At 42.0% G+C, this 23,076-nt stretch overlaps 2 protein-coding genes across 14 annotated transcripts in view; both read left to right on the top strand.

Annotated features, from left to right (window-relative positions):
• The first annotated feature begins 508 nt into the window (after nt 1-508).
• Nucleotides 509-7,464, top strand: Spin (lysolipid transporter protein spinster). 4 transcript variants are annotated; one of them, XM_076817672.1, is made up of 10 exons: nt 509-1,039; nt 1,145-1,341; nt 1,845-1,996; nt 2,091-2,294; nt 2,748-2,882; nt 2,969-3,230; nt 3,314-3,412; nt 3,743-3,959; nt 4,416-4,468; nt 6,694-7,464. In XM_076817672.1, exons 1-9 carry the CDS (start codon nt 832-834, stop codon nt 4,451-4,453), a joined length of 1,512 nt encoding a protein of 503 aa, XP_076673787.1. In that variant the 5' UTR covers nt 509-831; the 3' UTR covers nt 4,454-4,468; nt 6,694-7,464. The 4 variants fall into 4 exon arrangements, with proteins under 4 accessions (XP_076673787.1, XP_076673786.1, XP_076673784.1 ...); XM_076817671.1 differs by lacking the exon at nt 6,694-7,464 and adding an exon at nt 5,096-5,110; XM_076817669.1 differs by lacking the exon at nt 4,416-4,468 and adding an exon at nt 5,096-5,190 and having other exon boundaries at nt 510-1,039.
• Nucleotides 7,465-8,551: 1,087 nt separating this feature from the next.
• Dh44-r1 (Diuretic hormone 44 receptor 1) overlaps nt 8,552-23,076 on the top strand; it is a 67,813-nt gene continuing 53,288 nt past the window's right edge. For 5 of the 10 annotated variants that reach the window (XR_013086156.1, XM_076817676.1, XM_076817677.1 and 2 more), the window contains exons 1-2: nt 8,556-9,189; nt 18,579-21,964. Coding sequence is in view for 8 of the 10 variants with exons in the window: in XM_076817676.1 (XP_076673791.1) it covers nt 21,670-21,964 (295 nt within the window). In the remaining 2 variants the exon portion in view is untranslated. Of the gene's footprint in view, nt 9,190-18,578; nt 21,965-23,076 lie in introns of those variants that run through there. The other 5 variants (XM_076817675.1, XM_076817679.1, XM_076817678.1 and 2 more) reach the window with 4 other exon arrangements.

Below are 23,076 nucleotides of genomic sequence, written 5' to 3'. Positions count from 1 at the left end.
CAAATGATTTTGTAGAGTAACAATTTAAAGATCGTTTTATAAACGTATTCCGTGCAACGACCGAGAAAGAAGGATCACAACAAAACAAGAACACATACGCCTCTTAACTTTGCTGTCCTATTCGGGTTTATTTAACGCAAAACAAATTTATTTAACTTACAAATTTATACAAACAACAACATTATTTGTGGAAGACATGCTTTCACGATGTAACGTGGAATAGCTCACGAAGGAATTGTAACTTGGTATATTTCAATAAGGTGTTGAAGCAGAGAGAACTTTAAAAAGTGTCAAAAACCCATCAGTTCCAGTATCTCGCTGAAATATTCCAACTTGCACGTATCCTTCGCGTGTTCGACCAATGCTTTGTGCATTTTGAAAATTTTTGAAAAAGTCTTACAACTAAAGCAATTCTTTTATCTGATTAGAATATTTGACAATCGCAGCTATCGGCTCGGTTCTCACCGATTACCAGGTCTCACCACAAGCAAAGAGGATAATCCTCTTTGGCGCGACTATGTTGACTATGTTCACATATATACGTGCGTGACGTTGCTAAGTGTCACGCCACCGATACCACATTGTAGGGCATAAGTTAATAGCGTACTTTGCAAATCGTGGCGGTCGCGTAGGTCGGTGAATTTCGTTTGATGTGTTCGGCGGGGCGTCAGTGATGTTGGCGCAGCGCGTTAAAATAGGCTGCATCGTAGACCCGTGCCCTTTTAAGGTTAAACCATGATGCAGGAAGGTTAAGCTGTACATTTTTATAACGAGGACAAATTCGTGGCGATGTAAACAGCATTTGGCACCGATACGAGTCCCCCCTGTGTTATGGCTGGTGAGGGCATTACTCCAAATATATTAACGTATGATTATCACATGGTAAACGCGGAGAATGCTCAAAACACATCCAGAGAAAGACGAATAAAAGGAACAATGCCGACGAATCTTAGGTCGATTAGTAGGAGTGACTGGACCACAGTCGGAGTGCTATGCTTCGTTAATCTTATTAATTACATGGACCGTTTCACGATCGCTGGTTAGTACCCTCCGCGTAGATGTTGTACTGGCAACGTAAGATCTGCCCTGGTATTTCCTATCGAGGGTAAAAGGAACTCACGAGAGCTGTGTGCGATTGTTGTAGGAATCTTGACGGACATAAAAGATGAGTTCGGAATTGGGAACGACAAGTCCGGGCTACTGCAGACTGCATTTATTTTAACTTATATGGTGTTCGCACCATTGTTTGGGTATTTGGGGGATCGTTATAACAGGATGCTTATAATGACTGGTGGCGTGTTCTTATGGGGTTTGACCACGTTTATTGGCTCCTATATGAAGGTAATTCTTAAGTATGCAGTTTAAAGGTAGGCTCTTACTATGCTTCGCCTCAGCTCATTTTATTCTTCCTATGTTATTCTTATGAGTCTATGTGAAAAGAAGTTGCGAGGAGGCGAGGCATAGTGAGAGCCTACCTTAATTCCAGTGTCTCATTGTTTCCCTTTACCATTTCATTATTCGTGAGGAACAATTGCTTTCTGAACTACAGCATTTTGGGTAAAAGTAGACTTAACTTGGGAGTACGAGCGACTAAAAATAGATCCGAGAATATTACCCACAAATCGTTCATCGGTGTTACAAAAAGGTTGCCTTTAAACCTTTAGCTACGAGGCTGCGCCAGTGTCACGTGCGCTTGTATTACACGTAGACTTTGAGCTCTAGCATAGCAAAAGGGATAATGGAATACCGATGAATTTTTCTTTCCCCTTGTGGGAAACCTCTTATGCATGATAATGAAAAGTTTTTGTAATTGTGTATTGTATTTGCGTATAACATTATTGCAGTCGTACGGATGGTTTCTCTTATTTAGAGCTTTTGTTGGAATAGGTGAAGCTAGTTATTCCACAGTTGCTCCGACAATAATAAGTGACTTATTCGTTAAAGATGTGAGATCTAAAATGCTCGCATTATTCTACTTTGCGATACCAGTGGGAAGGTGAGCTTAAATCCCATCATTTATGTAAAGCTTGCTCTCGATGTACCAAATAACACGTATGAAATGTGTATCAATTGGTGTATTTAATTTCCAGCGGCTTAGGATACATAACAGGGGCTAAAACAGCGATAGCCGCCGGCGATTGGCGATGGGGTCTACGCGTCACCCCTATGTTAGGCGTAGTAGCAATTATTTTTTTACTTACGTTTATAAGAGACCCTATTAGAGGAGAGAGGGAAGGCGGAGCTCACTTGACGAGCACTGCGTGGTCAACCGACTTGAAAGCCTTATTAAAGAAGTAAGTGAGATAGTAAACACTGTACAACTAACAAGGGAACATCCCGAACCCGGAAGTCCGAAAAATTCTGAAACTTTGTGAATCTATAAGGAATTTCTTCCTGATTATAACGCAATTTTTCTTATAACTCGTGAACTGTATAATAATTTGTTTACCAAATGATAGATCTAATTAAAACAAGTAACTTTTGTCTAGAAACTTTTTTTCTATCTCTTACAGTTCGCGAGTTATAACAGAAAATCGGAAAATAGCCGATTTTTCAGGGGTTAATTTCATCCCCTTTGAGTGAATTTGGGCAGCAAACAAAAATTGCGTTGTAATCAGGAAGAAATCCCCTACATATTCGTAAAGTTTCAGAATTTTTTGAATTTTCGGTTTCGGGATCTTCACTTTAAGTATTAACCATTCTGTCTATATTTCCTTCTCCGTTCATAATTTCTCTTTACGTTCTAGTCCAAGCTTTATGCTTTCTACCATTGGATTCACATGCGTGGCGTTTGTTACTGGCGCGCTGGCTTGGTGGGCTCCAACATTTTTGCAACTAGGATTCTCATTACATCCAAACGGGAACAAAGTGAATCGAGAGGAGTATGTTTTCCATATTTGATCTCCGGCTATTTTGTACCTGCAGTTTCGAAAATCATTTGCTCTTATCAGCGTTTGAAATGTTTCAGTGTTGCGTACACGTTTGGATTAATCGGAATGACATCCGGGCTAATAGGTGTACCATTAGGTTCATTCATGGCCCAGAGATTGAGAGTACGGTGGCCGCAGGCTGATCCTCTGATATGCGCCATAGGACTTTTGATTAGTGTGCCGTTATTGTTCTTTGCATGTATAACTGTCAATACAAACTCTGTTTTATGTTACACGTTAATATTCTTCGGGCAGTTATCGTTGAATTTAAATTGGTCTATCGTGGCAGACATACTGATGGTAAGTGATTTAAAAATCTCTGCCCCTTTACATTTGCAAATTTGACCAAAGTGCATTTTTAAAATTCTCTTATGTATGCGTAGTACGTAGTGATACCTACAAGGAGGTCTACCGCTGCAGCTTTCCAGATACTTATCGCACATGCTTTCGGAGACGCGGGAAGTCCTTATCTCATTGGTTTGGTAAATATCCATTAGCTTGATAATTGAATCCTAAATTACACTTTCATTCTCTCATTTGTGCGGTTTTCGAATCATATTTCCCAAGTTTCTCTGTCATCGTATAACCAGCTCTATCGCTCGGCTTTGCCCGGAATTTAAATTCTGATTTTCTGGAAAACACCTTTTTCAGTTTTTTTTTTCTTGTGAAAATAGTTACATTCATCTGGATTAGCCAGGCATAATGAGCACATTTGGTGATCCAAGAGTTTACCGGTCGAAAGTTTTTAGGCTACAGACAAAAATGTACAAACTTCTGATTGCTAACGATGTTCTGCACTCGATCGACTTCAGATATCAGAGGGGCTGAAAACGGCTCTTCGTACAGAGCAGAGCTTAAACGTCCAGGTGAAAGTCCCTCAAGAAGCTGAAGACACGCTCGTCGAATTTCGCAGCCTGCAGTACGCGTTGTTCCTCACGATGTTCGTGGAAGTCATTGGGAGCCTGTTCTTCTTCTTCACCGCGCTGCACATACAGAAGGATAAAGCGTTAGTCGATCTTAGGATCGCAGGTAAGTGATGCTACGTACAAACATTCGAAGAGAGAAAGAACCTTTGTCTTGGCATCTTATTTGCATGTTTGTATGGAAATCGTTACTAATACAGCTTGATGTTCGATATACATGTACTTGTATACAGAGGTCGGTACATATTTCGTAATCTCCTTTCTTCCGAGTTAGTATTTCACTTGTATCCGGAGAATTTTTTGCAAGAATAATATTGATATCGTTAGAACAATAACGTAGTATCGCATTAACACATGTAGTCGTGCATTAACTGCAGGATGGATTAGTTACCAATGATGTAAAAATAAATCGATGATAAATTCCCGTTCAACCGAAACGATCTCGCGAAATTTTATATTGTATGGAGGAAAACGTCGCATAATATAATGTCCTTATTAAGAGCTGCCATCAATTACACTGTTAATATCTAAGACTGTGAATAATTTGATTATTTTTGCACAGTGCATGAATTATTCTCAACGTTGGCGGTAAATGGATAAATTTCGGTGTCAAAAGTAAGAAGGCGTTATAACTTAATCGCTTTTAACATGTTAAGTGCCATAACGCTTGACTTGTTAAATTTCACAATCAGTCAGCTCAGATGGTTTACCTGTAATCCTGCCCTTGTATATGAAATACATTCTCATTAAGAAAAAGAAGAATCGTCATTAAAAAGAAGCATTTTTTCCTCTTTAGTGTATCTTGCTCGATAAGCGTCGTCAGTATGGTGCTTAATGTGTTAAAAAATATTATTACGATTCATTAGTATCAGTAGCTAGAGAAAGAGAGTACATTTTATTCATAAAAATGTTCTTCGGAACAACTACGAGAGATCTATAGTTGAATTTTCTTTTAAAAATACAAATGCAAATATGATTTTATTTCGTTGCTTCAAACAGGGATTACTATGCGAAGCTTTAATCTTTGCTTCCAGTTTACTTTTTAATAATGTGCTGTTATTATACCTGTGTTCCTATTTTATAACGTAACGTTAAAGGTGAAACTTGAATAGGACACATGAACCCTATTTAAAAACGTTAAATCTCGTACACAGTGTATTATTTGACATAGTGTTTTACATGGCCCGATGGGGAATGTACGTTGAGTTAATGTTGTGTAATATGCGAACATCTTTCTTGCAGACAAATATCTAGATACTAAGAATAATGGGCAAGCTGAATCAACGCATTTATAAATCGCATCACTGGGCCTTCCCTGATAGTACGCTGTATACCCGGTATATAATTTATTTTCATGATTTCATCATTCTTTTTTTTTCATTTAATACGATAATCAGTTTAATGTTCCCCCTTTGAACATTATTTCGAGATTTCGATGTAATAACTGTTGAAAATATTTAACTACTAATAATTGAGCCAACATTATGAAATCAAATCATAAAGGTGAAGTGTAATTTAACTTAACTAACAGTCTTCCCAGAGTCCGGATCAATTCATTACTTTGAAAAGCCCTTTTTCCTATTATTTCTCGAGTACTGTAGTTTGTAGGGGGATATTAAAGATTAATGGTATATTGAAATTTTGTTTACTTTAAATCTGTAAACCGAGCGCTTGCCGGTAACGTTTGAAACAATTAGTAAATACGAGATAATTAAATTGATTATCGGGTAAATATTTGTTTTTCATTAATATTGATTTGTGTAAATCGTGTTTTTTTTTATATTCTCCGTTTTGTTCTGCTTAATTTTATTCCAATGAAGACTACACCCTTAACTATCCATTTTACCTTGGTTTTGTTATTGGTCCCCTCGGTCTCTTTTAAAACTGAAGAGATTCAAGGATAGTGTTGATATTCCATTGCGAGGATATTTATGGTTTATTAATTGGGTGCATTGAAATATCGTGCAAACATGTGTGAGTGCAGTATCGTAGCTCGTGCCATATATTTATACTTCGTCTTAGATAAAAATTGATGAAGCCTGCCTACTAAAACGATATTCTTCAACATAGACATAGCATAAAAATGTCTTGTTGTTCTTGCACGGTAATTAGTTGCATGTAAGGTGCCACAGGCAATAATATCTATTTAATACTAACACCTGTTACCATTTTATTTCACCTTTGTGTTACTTATCATACAAGTCTTATAATTTGTATGCATCAGTCCACGAATAAAAGTTACTTTCAGTTGATTTATTTAAGTTATTTGGCAGTACTAAACTAGAATGCAACTGAACAGTTTAAAAGAGATTTCAATTTAATGACTTTACACGACGACATCCATCTTTATCATTTATTATATAATACGATATTAATATTATTAGGAGTAAATTTCTCTCTGTTAGAGAATTAAATTTTGCAGAAATAAGAAAATAGCGTTAGTTTTAAACACATTTGGATCATAATTGGAGGTGGGTTCGAATATAATTGTTAAATTCTCGAAACTCGGATTCGAAACTCTCGAAACTTGAAGCGCTGATTCTGTTTTGTAAGTGGAATATCTTGCTGCGAGAACTTGCTGTGAGCAAAATTTCTGCACAAATCTCTATTGACCATAGTTAAACAGAATACAAACAAAAATGTAACAATATACAAATTCTCGGGGCACTCATTGATTTTATATTTTTTCTAATCTGGGTTTCGAGAAACCCATCCCTAGTCATAATGTATATTATATATAAAGCTGTAATTGTCTAAAACAAAATGTTGCACATCTTTCTCCACGTGGAGTAGACTAAGCAATCTATTATCCACATACTCACACAGATATTTTGTTTTAGGTGGGACCATATCGGATTCAGTGTGCATATGTGCTGATGAAGTTGAAAACGAGTCGCAAGATAATGTGCACAAACCATGATGGGAGATTTCTCAAGTACTTCTTCTCTATCAATCACTAGAAGTAAATTACGCAATGTAATGGAGCGCAGTTCTGCCACGGAAGCATATGGTGTGGATAGGTTTACGATGATTCGCAATAAGTAATGTATCGTCGGCGGGAAGATAAAATGTTTCGGATACAGAACGTGCACGGCGGAGGAAGGTTTGGAAAGTTTCGGTAGTTCGTAATCCCCTCGGGGAGGTAGTGTTAATAATGTACAGAATGTATTAAGCTTGGTGGGGAGTATATTTAGCTAAACTAAAGTTACTTAATAAGCATCTGTATTATAGCAATCTTGCATATTATATTTTTGTAGTAGATTTCTTCTAACAAAGATACGTTATCCTTGCGTGGTATGTAAAATAAACATTTCTCGAATACGTCCTGTAACAACATGGAAACTTTGTTATTAAACACTTTGGTACTTACAAAATTTCTAATTATATCTTTATTGACGCTCACAGCTGCTCGTACTATACGCGCGTATGCGTAACGTAATTTACGTGCCTTCTGTATCTAGAAAGATAGTGTATCGTCTCTTTTTATTTGCAAGCATAACCAGCCTACGAAAAGCAAACATAGAAAATAAAATAATGAAATTAACTTAGATCTTAGTGGAATGAAAAATTAATGAAAATGGGAAATGATAATAAAGTTAATTTTGTATCTAGACATTTTTTACGTAAGTCACAGAAATCGGAGAAATATAAATCTGCAATTAAAAAAAATAAAAAATATATTTATTATAAAACTTTTATTTATTTTCAGTGCATGCGTGATTTTCAGTAGGTAACTTTCCTCTTGAACATTTTATTAAAGGAATTTTACATTTGTATGTATAACAAGTTAATTTAGTCACCCAAACCCTCTTCAGTATTGCTAATGATTCAGATAACAACAAGAAACGTTCATTTCCAATTATTTATTTACATTAAATTGATTCCTAGCTCGTCCAATTAACCAAACTGTATCCAAGCTACAGTCGCATCGGAAAGTAAGTTGACACTCTTTAAAATCGCATAACTTTTTTAAAATTGGTCCAAACAACTTGAGTTTTTTTTAGAAGCTAGCGGAATTAGTTTTCTAGGCGACGTGTTTCGTCGTTTTGAAAAAATTGCAACTAGTCGGAATAGCGATGAAAATAGTGAAGGTCGTTTTTTTCAAATGTTTTTCTGAGCCTGTAATGAAAATTCAAAAAACCCGTTTGTGGATTGAAGAAAGTTGTATACATGCTGAAAATTTCATCTAAATTGGTTAACGTTGCTCTGAGCTACACACGTTTAAAGATCGCAGAATAAGGTCGAAAATCGCTGATTTCAGGAATTTCTTGGCTTCTAAAAAAAAATTCAAGTCATTTGGACCAATTTTAAAAAAGTTACGCGATTTTAAAGAGTGTCAACTTACTTTCCGATGCGACTGTATTGCAGTATTGTTGGCAATCTTCAAGCGAATCATTCTCTTAAAACAAAAATCCTTAAAGAAGCAGAATAATATCTAAAAAGAAAAGAATTACATCATGTTCCTTTAGAATGATTCTTGTTTAAAGACGAAACCCATTGTTCCGCGACACCGAGATTGCGTTGACAGTGTTAATATTTGACAAAGATAAGTCGCTCGTCGGGAGGTGTCTCAATGCAAAAGCGTACGTAAATAGCGCGCCGTACGCCGCAGCAAGAAGATCGTTTCTCGCGCCTCGAAACCTTGAGAAAGAAAAAATCACGATCGATTAAAAGATCCGTCCAGTTGCAATGTTAGATCGGAGCGATACCGTGTATCGATAACTGCGGGACCACGTGACGCCCTCGACATCCCATAACCGCCGGAGAGGAATTCGGCAATGAAGGGCCATTACGGCGCCACTGTCGGCAGCGTGTTCGAGGAATTTGAAAGTGTAACGGCGCCAGTTTACACGCCCTCAGTCGTGCGTATCGTTTTGAGCCAGGTGCATCGCGGTATTTCGCCATAAACGAGGCGTGTTTGGATATTCCCATGCGCCCGGCTGCCGCGGAATTCTAAATAAAGATCAAAGGTCGCGAAAGCTCCTGGAAAGCGCGGTGCAGCCTGGTATCGCGCGAGTCGACCACTTGTGTACGAGCGTGCGCGGCGAGGGACGCGGGTGAAGCTGATTGGCAGATTACGCGTTTTATGACCGACGCGAATAGGAGTCGGTCAATCTAGATCGGCAATTTTCAAATTTTGCCGGCGGCTGGTAGCTTCAGTGGAAACTGGGTACGGGCAGCGCAAGGGTCGCGGCGATTTCATCGTCTCGTCGATTTCACCGGAAGTACCGCGAGATTGCTCGACGCCCGTTAGCGGCGTAAACGGCGGTTAGAAGCCTTCGGAGAATACATCGTCGCGGGACGTGCGACGTTTGCCGAGGCACATCGTTCGCAAGGTGAGACATTAGTTTCCTTTTCTTACGCCATTTGGAATTTCTTTCGCACAGATACGTGTAGTGTCCAGTGGCGCTCGGAACATTCGATTTCAGTTAATGCCGGTTAACCTAATAATCTCTCCAATGTAAATACGTGGAAGCTATCAGAGATTGGTAGGTTTGCGAGACTTGACAGGTTAGAGAAATATTTTTGAAAGGTGCTCGATTCTTTGGTACACGGTTTTAAATTTCTGTTAATGTAGTTTTGTAGAATGGACGTGCTCGAACGAATCAAGCATGTTTTCGAGTACGAAAGGAAGGTTATGTAGATACGTGAAACGAGGAATTTCGTTGGTTGAAGGAACACGAAACGTTGAATTATAGGAATATTCTTACTGAACGCTATTAATCACTTGAGCGTATCGTTGGTGCTCGCAGTATATACAGAAATACTGGTGACAGTAAACTAGATGTAAAGCTCCGTTATATTACAGCCGTGATTTTACAGAATATCGATGGTACTTGCGCGTTGCATTTATCTGCGATGTCTTTAAGATTCCACCTCATTGCACTCGGGAAGCGAGGCAGAACTCGCGGCTGCATAAATCGAGGGCCCTGGAACGAAGATCGTTCTGCGAATTGCCTTCGCGCGAACTGTGGACGATCGTTAATTCAATGTCGTCGACTGTCTCGCTCGATGGCGAAGAAATGGTACTTTTCAACCGTTCCTCGCGGATCTAACAATTCCAACGGTTTATCCTCTGGCGAGGAAATGGGATTCAAATTACATCGAAGAACGCGTGGGCGAATAGCAGACGATTTCGAAAAGGCCATTTCTAGAAGGTTTCGCTTTCATGCCACTCGCACCTCTGCCAAATAAAATCCAGAATATCATTCTTTTTTCTTCTCACTCGATTTTGTCGTGGAAACGGGAGGAACATACAGTTCATCGAATTATTCAACTCTGTTTGTAAATTACCTAGATAAAATACTCATTACTTTCGACTGTAGCACAGATGTGCGCCGCTGTGCCCGTTGTGTACAATGGAATAGATAACGCGAGCTGGGTGTAATCAATCAGACGCAACACTCCAGAAGCGTAGCATGATTGTTTCGGCTCCACCCTAGTAGTTGAGGGTCACCAATTTGAACAATTGAGTCTGCGGAGCAGGCATACAATGCAATAATAACACAACACACGCATGAAAATAGTAAATTGAGGTATGCATCAGAGTTCTAGCCTTGTATTTGTTCATGGTAACCAGCTTCCACGAACTCTACAGCGTCTACAGTTTATTTATTACTCTCATTTAAGGAACTCTTCTTTCTCTTTACGCATCACCGGAACTTCGCGTAGATGGCTGCTGCGCATGACCCTCTAGGATCCAGGGTCCATTTTGACCCATCCTCGGTACCGAACTTATTACCCGCCACTGGCGTCACTTTTTTCAGGAGATAAGGATTTTTAAATCGTAACGAGATCAGATTCTAAGGCATTTTGGCTCGCGCAGAATGTAGTTAGTAATTGATTTCCGCTGATGTTGCATGGCACGGCAGCTCACCCTTAATTCTAGAGCAACACTTGCCGAGGCACTCGACGCGGGAGAACGGTCGATCTGCTTTTTTATCGCTAGTCTTAAAGAGTCCGCCTACTATCTCGTTTAAACCTTATTCCCTCTTCGCCATTGACGTAGACAGTAAACCATTTCTAGGTCGACGAAGCTCGAGAGCCTTTTCACGCGTAATATCAGACCTCCTCCTCACCTGCTGCGCGCTGTTTATCTTACGAATCTTTAACGATCCTCCGCGTAAACGGCCGGCCGGCTCTTTTTCTTCCTCGGTGCAACCTGTCGCGCCATACCGCCGGCTATACTACTGAAATTCAGGGTAATCGTTACTAATGCCTGCGGTATAATCGTTATTAATGTTCCCGGCGCATAGTTGGATGGTTGTTAATGTGTAGGAGTAATAACTTGAAGTACGTGCAATTTATTTTTCGTGGAAATTCGGGATGGTTCCCATCTAAGAGTGATTTAAGGGGTTATACCTGGTCGGGCGGCTGAAAAGAGCCGAATGTTTGTGAATTTTTTTTTAAAAAGCGGAAACATATATTATTACACAACTTCTTGCACTTGAGAGAGCAACATTTAAAGAACATTTGGTAATTTTTTCGTACAAAAATATTTACGTTTATAATAAAGTAACAAGCGAAATCCAAGAAGCCTTTTTAAAAATTTGGTGTTGCGGTGGGCACTGCCATTCGGAACCAGATTATTTTTAAATATTTTTGTACGAAAAAATTACCAAATGTTCTTTAAATGTTGCTCTTTCAAATGCAAAAAGTTCTGTAAAAACATATGCTTCCGGTTTTTCAAAAAAAATTCACAAACGTTCGCCTCTTTTCGGCCGCCTGACTATAGGTAAAACTCCTTAATCACAATTTAAGTAGTTTGACAGTAGGATAGATTTCACTGACTCTTGATTAAGGCCAGACCTAATTCGGTACTGAATATTGATAAGATACTTTGTATTTATTTATAAATAATTATTTGAAAATATACTTTCTGACAGTGAGTGAAATTTTTTCTACCTATTCGTCGAGTAACAAAAGCCCTTTGCTATTTCCTTCGAACTAACTCAGTCCTCAAATTCGACCAGCTCTGAATCGATCGCGATTTTAATTCCCAGCGGAACTCGGAGCTTCGATATCTTGAAGTTTCTTCAGCTACTTAACACTCTATTCTGCGACTATTAAAACTTCCGCAGTGTCTACTTCCCTGCAGCTTTATTTATTTTTCCCGTTACCTTATCGTCTTTGACATCGATCCTCCGTCCCTTACAGAACTTTAGAATTTCATTTCAATTAGAGCCACCCAGCAGCGAGTATCGAAGCTAACTCGCCTCGAGAAAGTCCAATTTAATTCCCCACTTGCTCTGCAAGTGGACGAAAACGTCTCTGCACCGTTCCACGATGATCGGCTGGATGAACGAGTCGAATTTTCAGACACGTACTCCACGATCGTTGCATCCAGTAGCTGCTTCGAAGGAGGCTCCGTCGTTCCTCGACTGAAGCCGGAACGAGCAGGCGGAAATCGTAAATGCGAGGCCGATCCGCCCGAGATTTATGGCCGACGATGGGACTGCCTTTATTACAAGACAAGGTATAGATAAGAACGAGGGGCGCAGGAAGATGAACGATGAGCTCCATGGGACTATTGGCTGGGATCCAAGAGCAGAAGTATTCTTCAAACGCGATGGCGAATCCTTCTTGCCCTGCGAGCACTAGCCAGCAGAAGCTCCGTGTATAAAAAAGGTCCACAATCGATCTGTCGCACAGATATTGACTGCTAGCCCAGCTGCAGCCTTCTGCGTTTAACATAATGTCGAAGAAGGAGGGAGACACATAGTGGCAGCAACTTTTTTTTTTAAATCTCTATCAAAGTTAGTCTTCAAAGAAATGAAATTACGAGTGAGTTGAGAAAGCCTCGAGGGAGTCGGCGAGGATGAAGAAGCGGGAGATCGCGATTGGGTAAGAAAAAGGCCCGGGGGACGCGGTTGGTTCAACGTTTCCTATGGGGAAAAGTTTGTAAGTCGTTCCTCCTGCATAAGTCGCTTACACTGCATGGTGGCGGGCTAGAAAGAGCGGGGCTCCATGGGGGGAGGATGGAACGGCGAGCAACAAGCGCGAGACGCCCAGCTTTCGACGGAAATAGAATTTTGCGAGATCGTGCACTTTGATGCGTTTCGTTTGTTTGTAAAGTCAGCCTGTGGCGGGATGTCTGGCACGGAGTGCAGCTGAATTTCAATCGATTGTTTTGGATTGGGTGAAGGTGTTTCTGAGAAGGGTGATATCCGGAGGAACTTGCGCGTGTAAGTCACTTGGTAGAGGCATAAGTGGATTCGAAAACAGTAGAAGAAGGTAGTCTTTTTATTCATAGTTCTGTTCTTATCGATTTGCATCAAACATGCACCAAACGGTGTAGATGTTTTTTACATAGATATATTACACGTCATAACTCAGAAACTGTCCAAAATGAATCTGCACCTCTCTTGCCGCAAGTTCCTCAATTTTAGTATCGGAGTAGCAAAGAATTTCGGGTTCAGGATTTTCTGAATTCAAAGAATCTTAGCTTGCGAGGTGAATCTCCTTCGAGATCCTTCCTTCTTCTTACCAATTTAAAGAGAATTAAACCGCAGAACCCTTGCAGTTGAATTTAAGCAAGGCTGACGAGTAATTTCTAGAAAATTGTTGGGTAAATGGCGCACCTAATGCTTAATTGGCACGAGATAATTATTATCTACCTTGTCGTTAAAATCTCAACTTACATCCCGCCATTGAGCTCCCGCTCCCAGCAAGCACAACGATTAAAGATACTGCGACACCCCTGGTTTAAGTTAAACTCTCTTCGAAGCCGCGATTTCTTCGAAGGAACAAGGATCCCCGCGTTGTTGTTCCTTTGCAGCGCATAACGAGTGGCGTCGTTAAACATCGTACGTTAATAAAGTGAAGCATGCCCTTGTTCACCGTAATGCGAGATGCAGCGGAGCTGAATGGAGGGACGGCGAAGTCACCCTCTAACAGCTACAAGAGAAAAAGAGGGGGCTGGTAGACGGTAGAGGAGCAAGGTGGATTAATGAATTCAATTACGCTCGTGCCGCGGGGTGTTTTGCTCCCAAAGGTAGGTGTGTCGGTCTGATAGTGTTCGACCAGAAATTAATTAGATACCGTAACTCGATAATCAAGAGACAGAGACGTCCTTTCGCGGCGAGTTTTCCGAATGGCGAGGCAATATTGTACGCCCGCTCGTCAGATGCTTCCCCTTTCTCTGCTCTCTCCCGTGATTTCGTTAATTTTCCCGGTCATCGATTTGCTCGGGGGACAGTGCCACGGAGTAACTTCACAATTGCGACGAAGGAATGTCTTCTTTATCAGTTAGGCGTCGTTCAAACGACGAAATGAAATTGCTCGCTCGAGTAGAATGTTCCCAGCTTCAGACTTTATTGTCTGCTTGGTAACGAGCAGCTACTTATTACAGATAAAACGGAATTCTGTATCTTGAACTTTTTTTCTTTATAAACAGGTGGCATAAATGTTGCCCGAGCTCCAAGGATTCCTCGATACTTGGCCACTTTTTTATCGCTCGATTTGTCTACTGCTTTAAGAGAATTTCTTTGAGGGAGCTTCGAAGAATGAAAAGTCACCATTTATGACACCTCGTTTCATTATTGACGATCACTGGTTGCGTCAGTGGCGCACCCAGAGGGAAGCCAAGGGGCCCCCAAGGAAAAGGCTTTGTAAAAAGAAAAGAGAACTAGGGTTTATTGTTTAAATAAATTTTTATAATCACCTAACGAACTTCATCGAATTTGCATTAAAAATATCTGTATCCCTCCAACTTGGCTCCCCCCAAGATTAAATCCCGAGCGCGCCACTGTTTTTGTTTTTCTTATCATTCTTTATCCGTGTCTTCGAAGAACTATTCAAAGCTGTTGAAGTTTTCTCGGTCCGGTTCAAACGAAGCGATGCGAAAGTGTTTGCACAGCTTCCACGGCTGTGTTCAATAACAATGCTACATGTATAGTTGCCTAAATAAGTTTCGTCACAGTCTCCGGTCTCTACTTTCATGTTTCCATAGCTATGATATCTTACTTTAAGAATTCTATTACAAAGAATTGGGAGAGTCTGTTGAATTAAAATGTTCCACACGAAAGACACTGTTGCTTTTTGGAAATGTTCGTAAATAATTCTGGCGCTGTCCCTGTCGATTCTCGGTTACACATCTTGCAACCCTTTGTGCCCCATCGCGGGGGAAATAGTCGATATTGAATGCGAGAAAGGGAGAAGTTGGAGGAACAATTTGGAAAAGAGTGCTCGCGTTCTCCAAGGATCAATTTCCCCGAAGGTGAAACGTAAACAAGGTTACAGCACGGTCCTCCTGGAATATAGACAATTCAGACTGTTTGCGAATTCTGGGTCAATTTCGTCGTTTAAATAACTGGACATGATGGAACGGAAATTACGTGGGAATCAATATTCTGGCTTTCATTTTGCCCTCGCCTTTCAACTGTAACCTGTTGCAATCGTTCAAATATTTCCCCAATTGCCAGCCAAAGGAGAGAAATGAAAATAGCAGGAGTAAAAAAGCACACTGCTCAAGCACGCATTAATTAAATACCGAAATAGCGGCGTCTATAAACATTTCTTTAAAAATTTAAACAATTCCTTTCACGTTTCGCACACCTCCGCTTTAAGCAATAATTAGTTTCAATCATTTATACCTGACCTCCTCTCGGTAAAGCAAACTTTCATTCTAATAGCAAATAAACGATAACCTGTTGATTATTAATATTCCTTCTGTACCTGAAATTGCTGAACTCAAATAAGATGTCTGTCTGTGTCGAAATACAGTTTCTACTAAATAGTTCCTCTGGCAGCTCCCCTAGTTGGAACTTTAGGCTGCTCGTTGTTTGTCGTCATGGAGTTGTTCGCAGCTGGAGATATCGCCTGGGTTTTGTCTGGCAGGGCTTAAAGAACACATTGTCAAAGTTGGGGGGGGGGGGCGACAAATTATTTGGTTGAGCCTCACAAACCAGCGGGGATAACTTACCTCAGCCTTCGTGTAATCCCTTTGAAACAGAGTACAGATTAAGTACCCGAAGCCAGCAGCTCTCGTGGATCTCGATTCCGAGCTGATCCAGCAGCTGTTACGATCTACACGAACTTTGATCCCTTTGAGAGTCCACCAGGAAACATTTCCTCGTCCTCTAAGGCTCCCACTTTGGGCATAAAACTGGCCACGATATTCTTGAATTTTATTGTCCAGTTTTTGTAACAATTCGGGGCGTCCATCGTGCTTCGCTTGGCTGTTGGCTTCATTACCCCAGCTTCGCTTTGGTTATCATAGAACGAGGTAAATAAATGCACGTTCGAGCGAGGGCACTTTATAGATTCCAGATTTATTTATCGCTCGTGCAATCTTCATTGTCCATGCAAATATTGGAGATTGGTGGGAAAAGAGAAAGTCGAGAAGTATTTAAATATTCCAAGAGGATAATGTTATTAAATCAGCGAGAAAAATATCTGGCGCAGCGTGGATATTAAAAATTCCAGATTTGCTTTTACGATTTTGTGAAAAATATTTCTATACATCCAGTTCAATTTTGTCTGCATCGATACATTGAAATTCGTTGACGCAAACATATTTAAATATCGAAAAGGACTTTTAGTATGTGTATTAGGGAGGTGTGAAAATAGGGTGGGCATATCTGGGGGCTTACTGTTGTCACAGAAATAGAGAATAAATGTTCAATTAACATAGGATCGAGAATTAACCCTGATGGAGATATATAGACTGTTTTAAATCCATTTTTGTAAGTCGTAAACAATCTAGATTAGTTTCTCGTTGGAGGGGTATAGAAGAATGGCTAATTACCAATCGAATTACACATTGCTTTATTTAAAAAATTGAATACTATTGTTATTTATTTGATTCGATTAAAAAGTCGAAATAAAAGTCTAATTTGAATTGGAATGAAAATATCGTTTCTATCTCTATCAGGGTTGATTTGGAAATATTTCTTTCTTTTTTGTGTAGTTTAGGGAGTACCATGCGTCTGTATATTCTTCGGTTCTTGCTTCTCGCACTGCCTTATGTATTCGAAGAGATTAACTTTTCAACTTTCAGCATGGGCAGACTGTAAACTCTATTTCCAAACGATCCCCCGAAACGGAAACCTTTTCGCAGCCAACAGGAGTAACCCCTCTGGGTTTATCGTTAATCTTCATCCGTATCATCTTGAACCTTAGCTGTTCGTCACGCAACCCTTTTAAATTCCCCATTAACACCGTCTGAGCTTCGTCTTTCTTATATCACGACATTACACGGGAACCAGTATAATCCCACGTGGCCGTAAAATGAAGAAATCGGGGCGAAAGATTCCCATCACATTCCCATCAAGATTCCCAACAATCAAATCCATCGTTTATCTACTCGACACGATTTAACCGATTCACGAATTCGCTGCTGAATGCAAATAAACGATGTAATAAAAATTACCGACCAGAATAAATATTTATTCCCGAAATGTTGATTTATTTTAACGAATTTAGTTCTATTTAATCGAACTTTAATTTAAATTACTCAGTTTATTATATCGAATCTGTGAATCGTCCTATAAAAATTAATTTATGAAAAATGAATTTCAAATCGCTCACAGAACTTTCGAATTCCACCCCTCCCAAATTTAAGCACTGGAAACTGAATCCACGGGGAAGCCTCAGTTGCTCCTTTCGCTTCCTTCTGAAAAACCTTGTAACTCACGAGGAACACGTTGTTCCACTTGCCATAATTTTAGTCTCGCCCGTTTCTGCGAACTGGGATCGCGGTTCCACCCTCGGGAAGCAGTAAGCACTCGTCTTTCCGTCGATCCTGGCGATAATTCACCGTGTCAGGGGGCGAACAAGGGCGAGCCGAAGCGCGGCGGGGGAGGAAAAGCGTGGACGGGGGGTGGCGCGATTTTTACGCCGGAGTTTAAAGTCGATGGTGGAATCGCTCTATAAATTTTTCAATCATGTCGAGCGTCGCACTTTGTTTTCGTCGGAGGTGAGAAATAACGGAGTAAACGAGGCAGCACTGCAACGTCCCTGGACGACGATGGCTGCGTTTACACGTGCATGGATATTGCGCGGGGGTGTGCGTTTGAAAAGCGTTGGCTGGATGATTGCTTAGAGATTGGGAATCGAGTTTCAATCTGCGATATTTGAAACTTTCACCAGAGCAATGGAATTCCTCGCATTGTTCATTGAAGCAAGGACATACAGTCTGACTAATTAATCCTTCGATTGAACTTCTCAAAGAAATGTTGACTGATGCTGAAGAAGCATTATTATACAGACACAATTATACAATTTTACGATACAATTATTCCTCATAGAAGTCTCTTGATTCGATCATCGTTCACAGTTTAAACATTCAATAAAATTCTTTCGACGATTATATAAATTTATTTGAAGAATAAAATCCATTTTTTTCTTTTTACAACTTTTGAATTAATTTAGTCGTGCTTACATTAATCTTCTTTCTCCCCTTTCTTTTGGGGATGCCAGGCCCCCTTGGCGCCCCATTGGATGCGCCACTGTACCCTTGTAAACCGCGGAGTCAAGGATTCTACGACACGATATCGAAAGTTCTTCACGAGTGTTCGATGAAGTTAGGATCCCACGTAAAGTGATGTCTGCATTATGCATACCAGATACATTAGAGAAGTTTTTCGTATCTGTACTCTGCGATAGGGAGGTGCGGGTCTGTCAGGGAAATTTCTGTAAAACTCGAAGGCCGCATGAATGCACTTGCGGAGACCCGCGACGTTTGTTCACGTCCTCCCATACAGATGGACCGTTTCGATTTCAGGTGGCCACGAAATTCGCAGGAGCGTGCATCGAGGCTGCGGGAGAGGAGCAGAGCGGAGGCTAGGGCGCAGAGACCGAGGGATCGAGTGCCAGAGGGGGAGAGGGTAGGTTACAGCTGTTGGAGTGTCCCTCTTGCGATGTTATGAGGAATATTGCTCGCGAGGAACGGGCACGGGTATAAACTCGATAGCGTATCTGCCTTTTATACCCCGGCAATTCGAAAAGTATTGCGGCGAAAAGGTCGACGACGATCCGCGAGGAGCCACGCCGCTGTGACCGAGGAGGGCAGGGATGTTTCATTAGCCGGCGGGTCCCGTTCAAAGCGGAGGAGACGTGGCATTAAAACACCAATCAAACGCGAGAGGATGGGTAAACTTGGGAAAATAGAGGAGAGGATGTGGAAGCGGGGTGCATGGTACAGCCGAGGAGACAGCGAATGAATAAAACATAACAGCGGAGGCAGAGTTGGCGACAAGTGTCCACTTCTCAATGAAACTAGGAAAAGGATAAGAAGATTACATCAAAAGGATCGCTCATTTATAAGAAAGAGTACAAGGTATAAAACACGTAAAGTTACAGTCAAGAAAATGATAAGAAAAGACCCAACCTCCTCAAGTACCTTTTCAACCCCCTCAGGCCCTTTCAAGCGATCGCTATTGCCAAGGAAATCTTGGCAAGCAAAGCTGAAACTTTCACTGCATCCCTAAAAGCACACCGTAGCCATACAGCAGGTGGAAGTCCCTCGTGAATGCACGGCAACGCCAGTAAAGCTGTTCCTAACTAGGAAACGGAGACGAAGCAGCACAGGCAGGCAGGGAACCGTCGGCGTGGACAGTGGGATCAGCAGGGGCGAGGAGAACGTGGCAGAGAAGAGAGGATGGTGGCGCATGCTCCTCCTAGTTGTGCACGCACCGTAGGCCAGGCAGTTGCCCTCGCCGGCTGCAGGTACAGGCGAAAATCCATATCGGAGCGGAGTGCCGTCTCCTGCGGCCGTTGACAGCCTCCACGAGGAGGCCAGGACAGCGTCACGCAGCTTCCTCGCGGCCAACGCGCCGGTCCTCTGGAAGCCTCGCCGCGAGTTGGAGCACGTGCAGCCGGCAGTCGCGTGTCACTGCTCGCCGGCAGCCGGTCAAGCCGCCAGAAACGGTCGGAGGAAAGACGAACCCTTTCGTTCGGCGTTCTACGAATGCGAATAGAAGTAGCTAGGCGGACGTCCGCGGTAAAGCAGACACTAGTTGCTAGTTACTGGCAACGCGAGGGTAGGGTCAAGGGTAACTGTACACCTGAAGCCTGGAAGAAGTGATCCTGTACGCGGAAAGGCGCGTTCCGAGGATAATAAAACTCCAGCGTGTTATTCTGCTGGGGACGATGGTCCGGGATGTGGCGAGCCGGGAGAGCGTTGCTGAAGGGCTGCTAGTATTTCTGGTGCTTGGGAGCGAGCAGAGCTGGGCGAAGAGATCGTAACAGGAATTATATCTGCGGAGAGGGTTTCGTCGTTGGAATTCATGGATCCGCGGAAAGCGCGTTACCGGGGAATAGTTGGGGATAGTGGTTCTCGAAATTCACTCCGCGAGCAGCGACAGGAGCGGCTGGGGGCTCGCGGGTAATCGAGTACCACCCGGCTGGAAAGAAGTTGGCCGAGGAAAGGCTTAGAGGGATTCGCAGCGAGTTAACATATAGATGAATCGCGAGGCGGGGACCCGAGGAAGTTTTCAAACTCGTTTGCGAAACTATTAAGCGCTGATTATAAGGGGCCTTCGGCGAGAGCAGCGAGCGATAATCTTCTGTCTAAGAACTATCAATTTCAGGAGGCGGGTGGACAGTCGGAGGTGCGCGCTAGAAGTTCGGGGAAGTTTGGAGGCGCGGTTCCTTGCCGATGCCGTCAGGTCGCGGCGCGGCTGGAGTCGACGGGTCCCCCTTGTCCGTCGCTTCCGAGAACAGTTCCCGGCGACGCTGGTTTAGCGGACAATACATGGAACACCTGTTAGGGGAGTCCTGCAACTTGGATTATTAGTCCTCGAAGTGATAGATATCCCCGGGCTGGCAGCCCCGGCAACTCTGCGCTCCGAGGGACTGCGTTCTGGCAGGAAACGCTGCCAGAGGGTGAAGGTCCTTCGATGAGGAGGATAGAGAATTCGCGGGGAGTCGGCAAGCACCTCGCGCGACGCATTACCGGTATTGTTCCCCGAAGTAATATCGCCTTAATGAGAAACTTCCCAATGGAGGGATTAAACGCTCGTAGTAAAAGGAACTTCCCAGCGTGCTGAGTCAATTTTACCCGTTACTGGAAACCGCGCAATTGTCTCCCTGGAAATCCAGGGGAGGATTGAGGAGGTATCGAGGTCTGGATCAAAGAGCAGTTCTGCGGTACGTGAACCCCCCGAGGCAACATTCAATGAACCCGGCGAGTAATATCGATCTGAAAACGAGCCAGGGGACTCGCTTATATTTTAATTGGAATCGACGTTGCTGATTCTATAAGAAGCTGCATCGCGTGGGCGGGTGAAGAGGATCGGGTAGGCGGGAATCTGAGGAGCTGAAGAAGTATGCGCGAGGATTAAACATTCCGCGGGATCCTTCCGTTGATATCCTTGCCTTCGCGGCATATTCCTGGATCCTGGAGGATTAACCAACCCCTCTTTTAATGGCAACGGGCCTTAAGGGATCGCCAGCATTGCAGGAGGAATCCCTTGGACGGCGAGGGCTATCTTCTTCTCGCGAGGAACACGGTGGGAATAATAGCGTGTTGGGAATGGTGGAAGAATCGAGGTCGATTGATATTAGGGACGTGACCTTGCAGAACTACGTGGAGAGAATATAATCCTTTCGATCGACTTCGCTGATCCCGCCCCCGCGGACGTGTATTCAAGTTCGTGGAGCGATCGAGATATAGGAATCGTTATACCCGCTTTGCACGGAGGCTTGGATGCGTGGGGACGATGATTGATGCCCCTGCGGGGGAATTTGGAAGGCGGCGGTTGTTTTGATTACCTTGTTCGACATTGTTCGCCGGCGCGGCGAAAGTGAACGAACTCGACGCGAGCAAGGGCAGTGTTTACCTTGCGCGAGGGCACGGCTCGCCTCAGTCGGACATGGCCAGGCAACCGAGCAACGAGACCGTCCTCGATGCCGCCGGTAATTACGTGCTGAACGCTTTGAATTACATCAACAAGTTGAACGAATCGCTGAACCCCGAGGCGATCAAGTGTCTGGAGGTGAAACACCAGGAGGAGCTCGAGTGGCTGTCTCTTGGGAGGCGGTTGGAGGAGCAGGCGGGATGTGAGATTGACTGGGACTCTTTGTTGTGCTGGCCCAGGACGCCCCCGGGGACGACGGCCACGCTGCCCTGCCTCGAGGAGCTGAATGGTATCCGGTACGACAGCACGCGTGAGTGTAATGTTTATACGTGATAATAGCTGTAATGATAACTGAGGCACTTGATGGAGAAAGGGGGCATACGCCGAAATGCCATTTCAAGAAAATCGATTTCAAAGTTTTCATTATAGTATAACTTAATAAAAAGTAATTCAGTTAAATCCATTTTTTTAAGGATATAGTTACTGTGTCCTTGACACGGTCTGAAAACAGAAGGCATGATTTGAAAATGATATGTGTCTTTATTTATAAATTTTAAGCAAGTGGTTTATGAATCCTTTTTTCGTAAATGTGATAAATTCGTAAAAAAATTGCTTCTTTGTTTAGTTATTTAAATATAATTTTGCTTACTTAATTAAATAAAAGATACAAAAGGAAGCACAAAACTAAACAAAAAAATGTTATGTTTTAAGTATTAGTTTTTTCGATTTTTTGCAGCTGTCTTGCAAATCAATTTTTTCTTTCCTAAATTAGCTTCTTTCCTCGCAGATTCGATACTCGCCTAAAGCAGCATTTAGCTAATCTGAACGCGAGAGAAGTAATGTCCTTGATACATTATATATATGTAACATATACCTCAGTCGATTTAAACGATTTAAGGAAAAAGGGCACATTAGGCCTATGTGCCTCTTTTCCATCAAATGCTTCAATTACAAATTTCGAGCGAAGTCGATTGGATATTGGGACACTGGAATTTAGGGCAATTAGATATCGGGGTAGTCGGGTATTAGGGTCATTTAGATATTACAATATTTGCCATTTGGACCTTGGATATTTAAATGTTACAGGCATTTGGATCGTGGGACATTTAAATATTAAAGTCATTTAGGTTTTACAATTTTTAAATATTACAGTGTTTTAGATTTTACAATATTTCAATAGTAAAGCACCTAAAATCCTAAATACTCGTTTAAAAATTACAATTACATAATAAAGTAGATATTACTATTAATATTCAACAGCATCCTTAGTTTGATTTGTAAATACACCCGAAGTATCAGTCGCGACTCGATTTCATTCGCGTTCATTAAATGCAATTATCCGAAACCGTTCGCCATGGAATTTTCCCGTGCGACTCGAAGAAAAATTTGCATAGGTATCGATGGTAATTACGGTAAGGAGAT

This window comes from Andrena cerasifolii, chromosome 8 (genome assembly GCF_050908995.1).
Source record: "Andrena cerasifolii isolate SP2316 chromosome 8, iyAndCera1_principal, whole genome shotgun sequence".
Lineage (NCBI taxonomy): Eukaryota > Metazoa > Arthropoda > Insecta > Hymenoptera > Andrenidae > Andrena > Andrena cerasifolii.
Note: the sequence above shows the minus strand (reverse complement) of the source record. Positions and strands in the feature narration are given on the sequence as shown.

Coding starts and splice junctions, on each gene's coding strand:
- Spin (XM_076817668.1), top strand. CDS start 832: ATGGCTGGTGAGGGCATTACTCCAAATATATTAACGTATGATTATCAC. Junction 1,040..1,144: donor GGACCGTTTCACGATCGCTG/GTTAGTACCCTC, acceptor CGATTGTTGTAG/GAATCTTGACGGACATAAAA. Junction 2,295..2,747: donor TTGAAAGCCTTATTAAAGAA/GTAAGTGAGATA, acceptor TTTACGTTCTAG/TCCAAGCTTTATGCTTTCTA.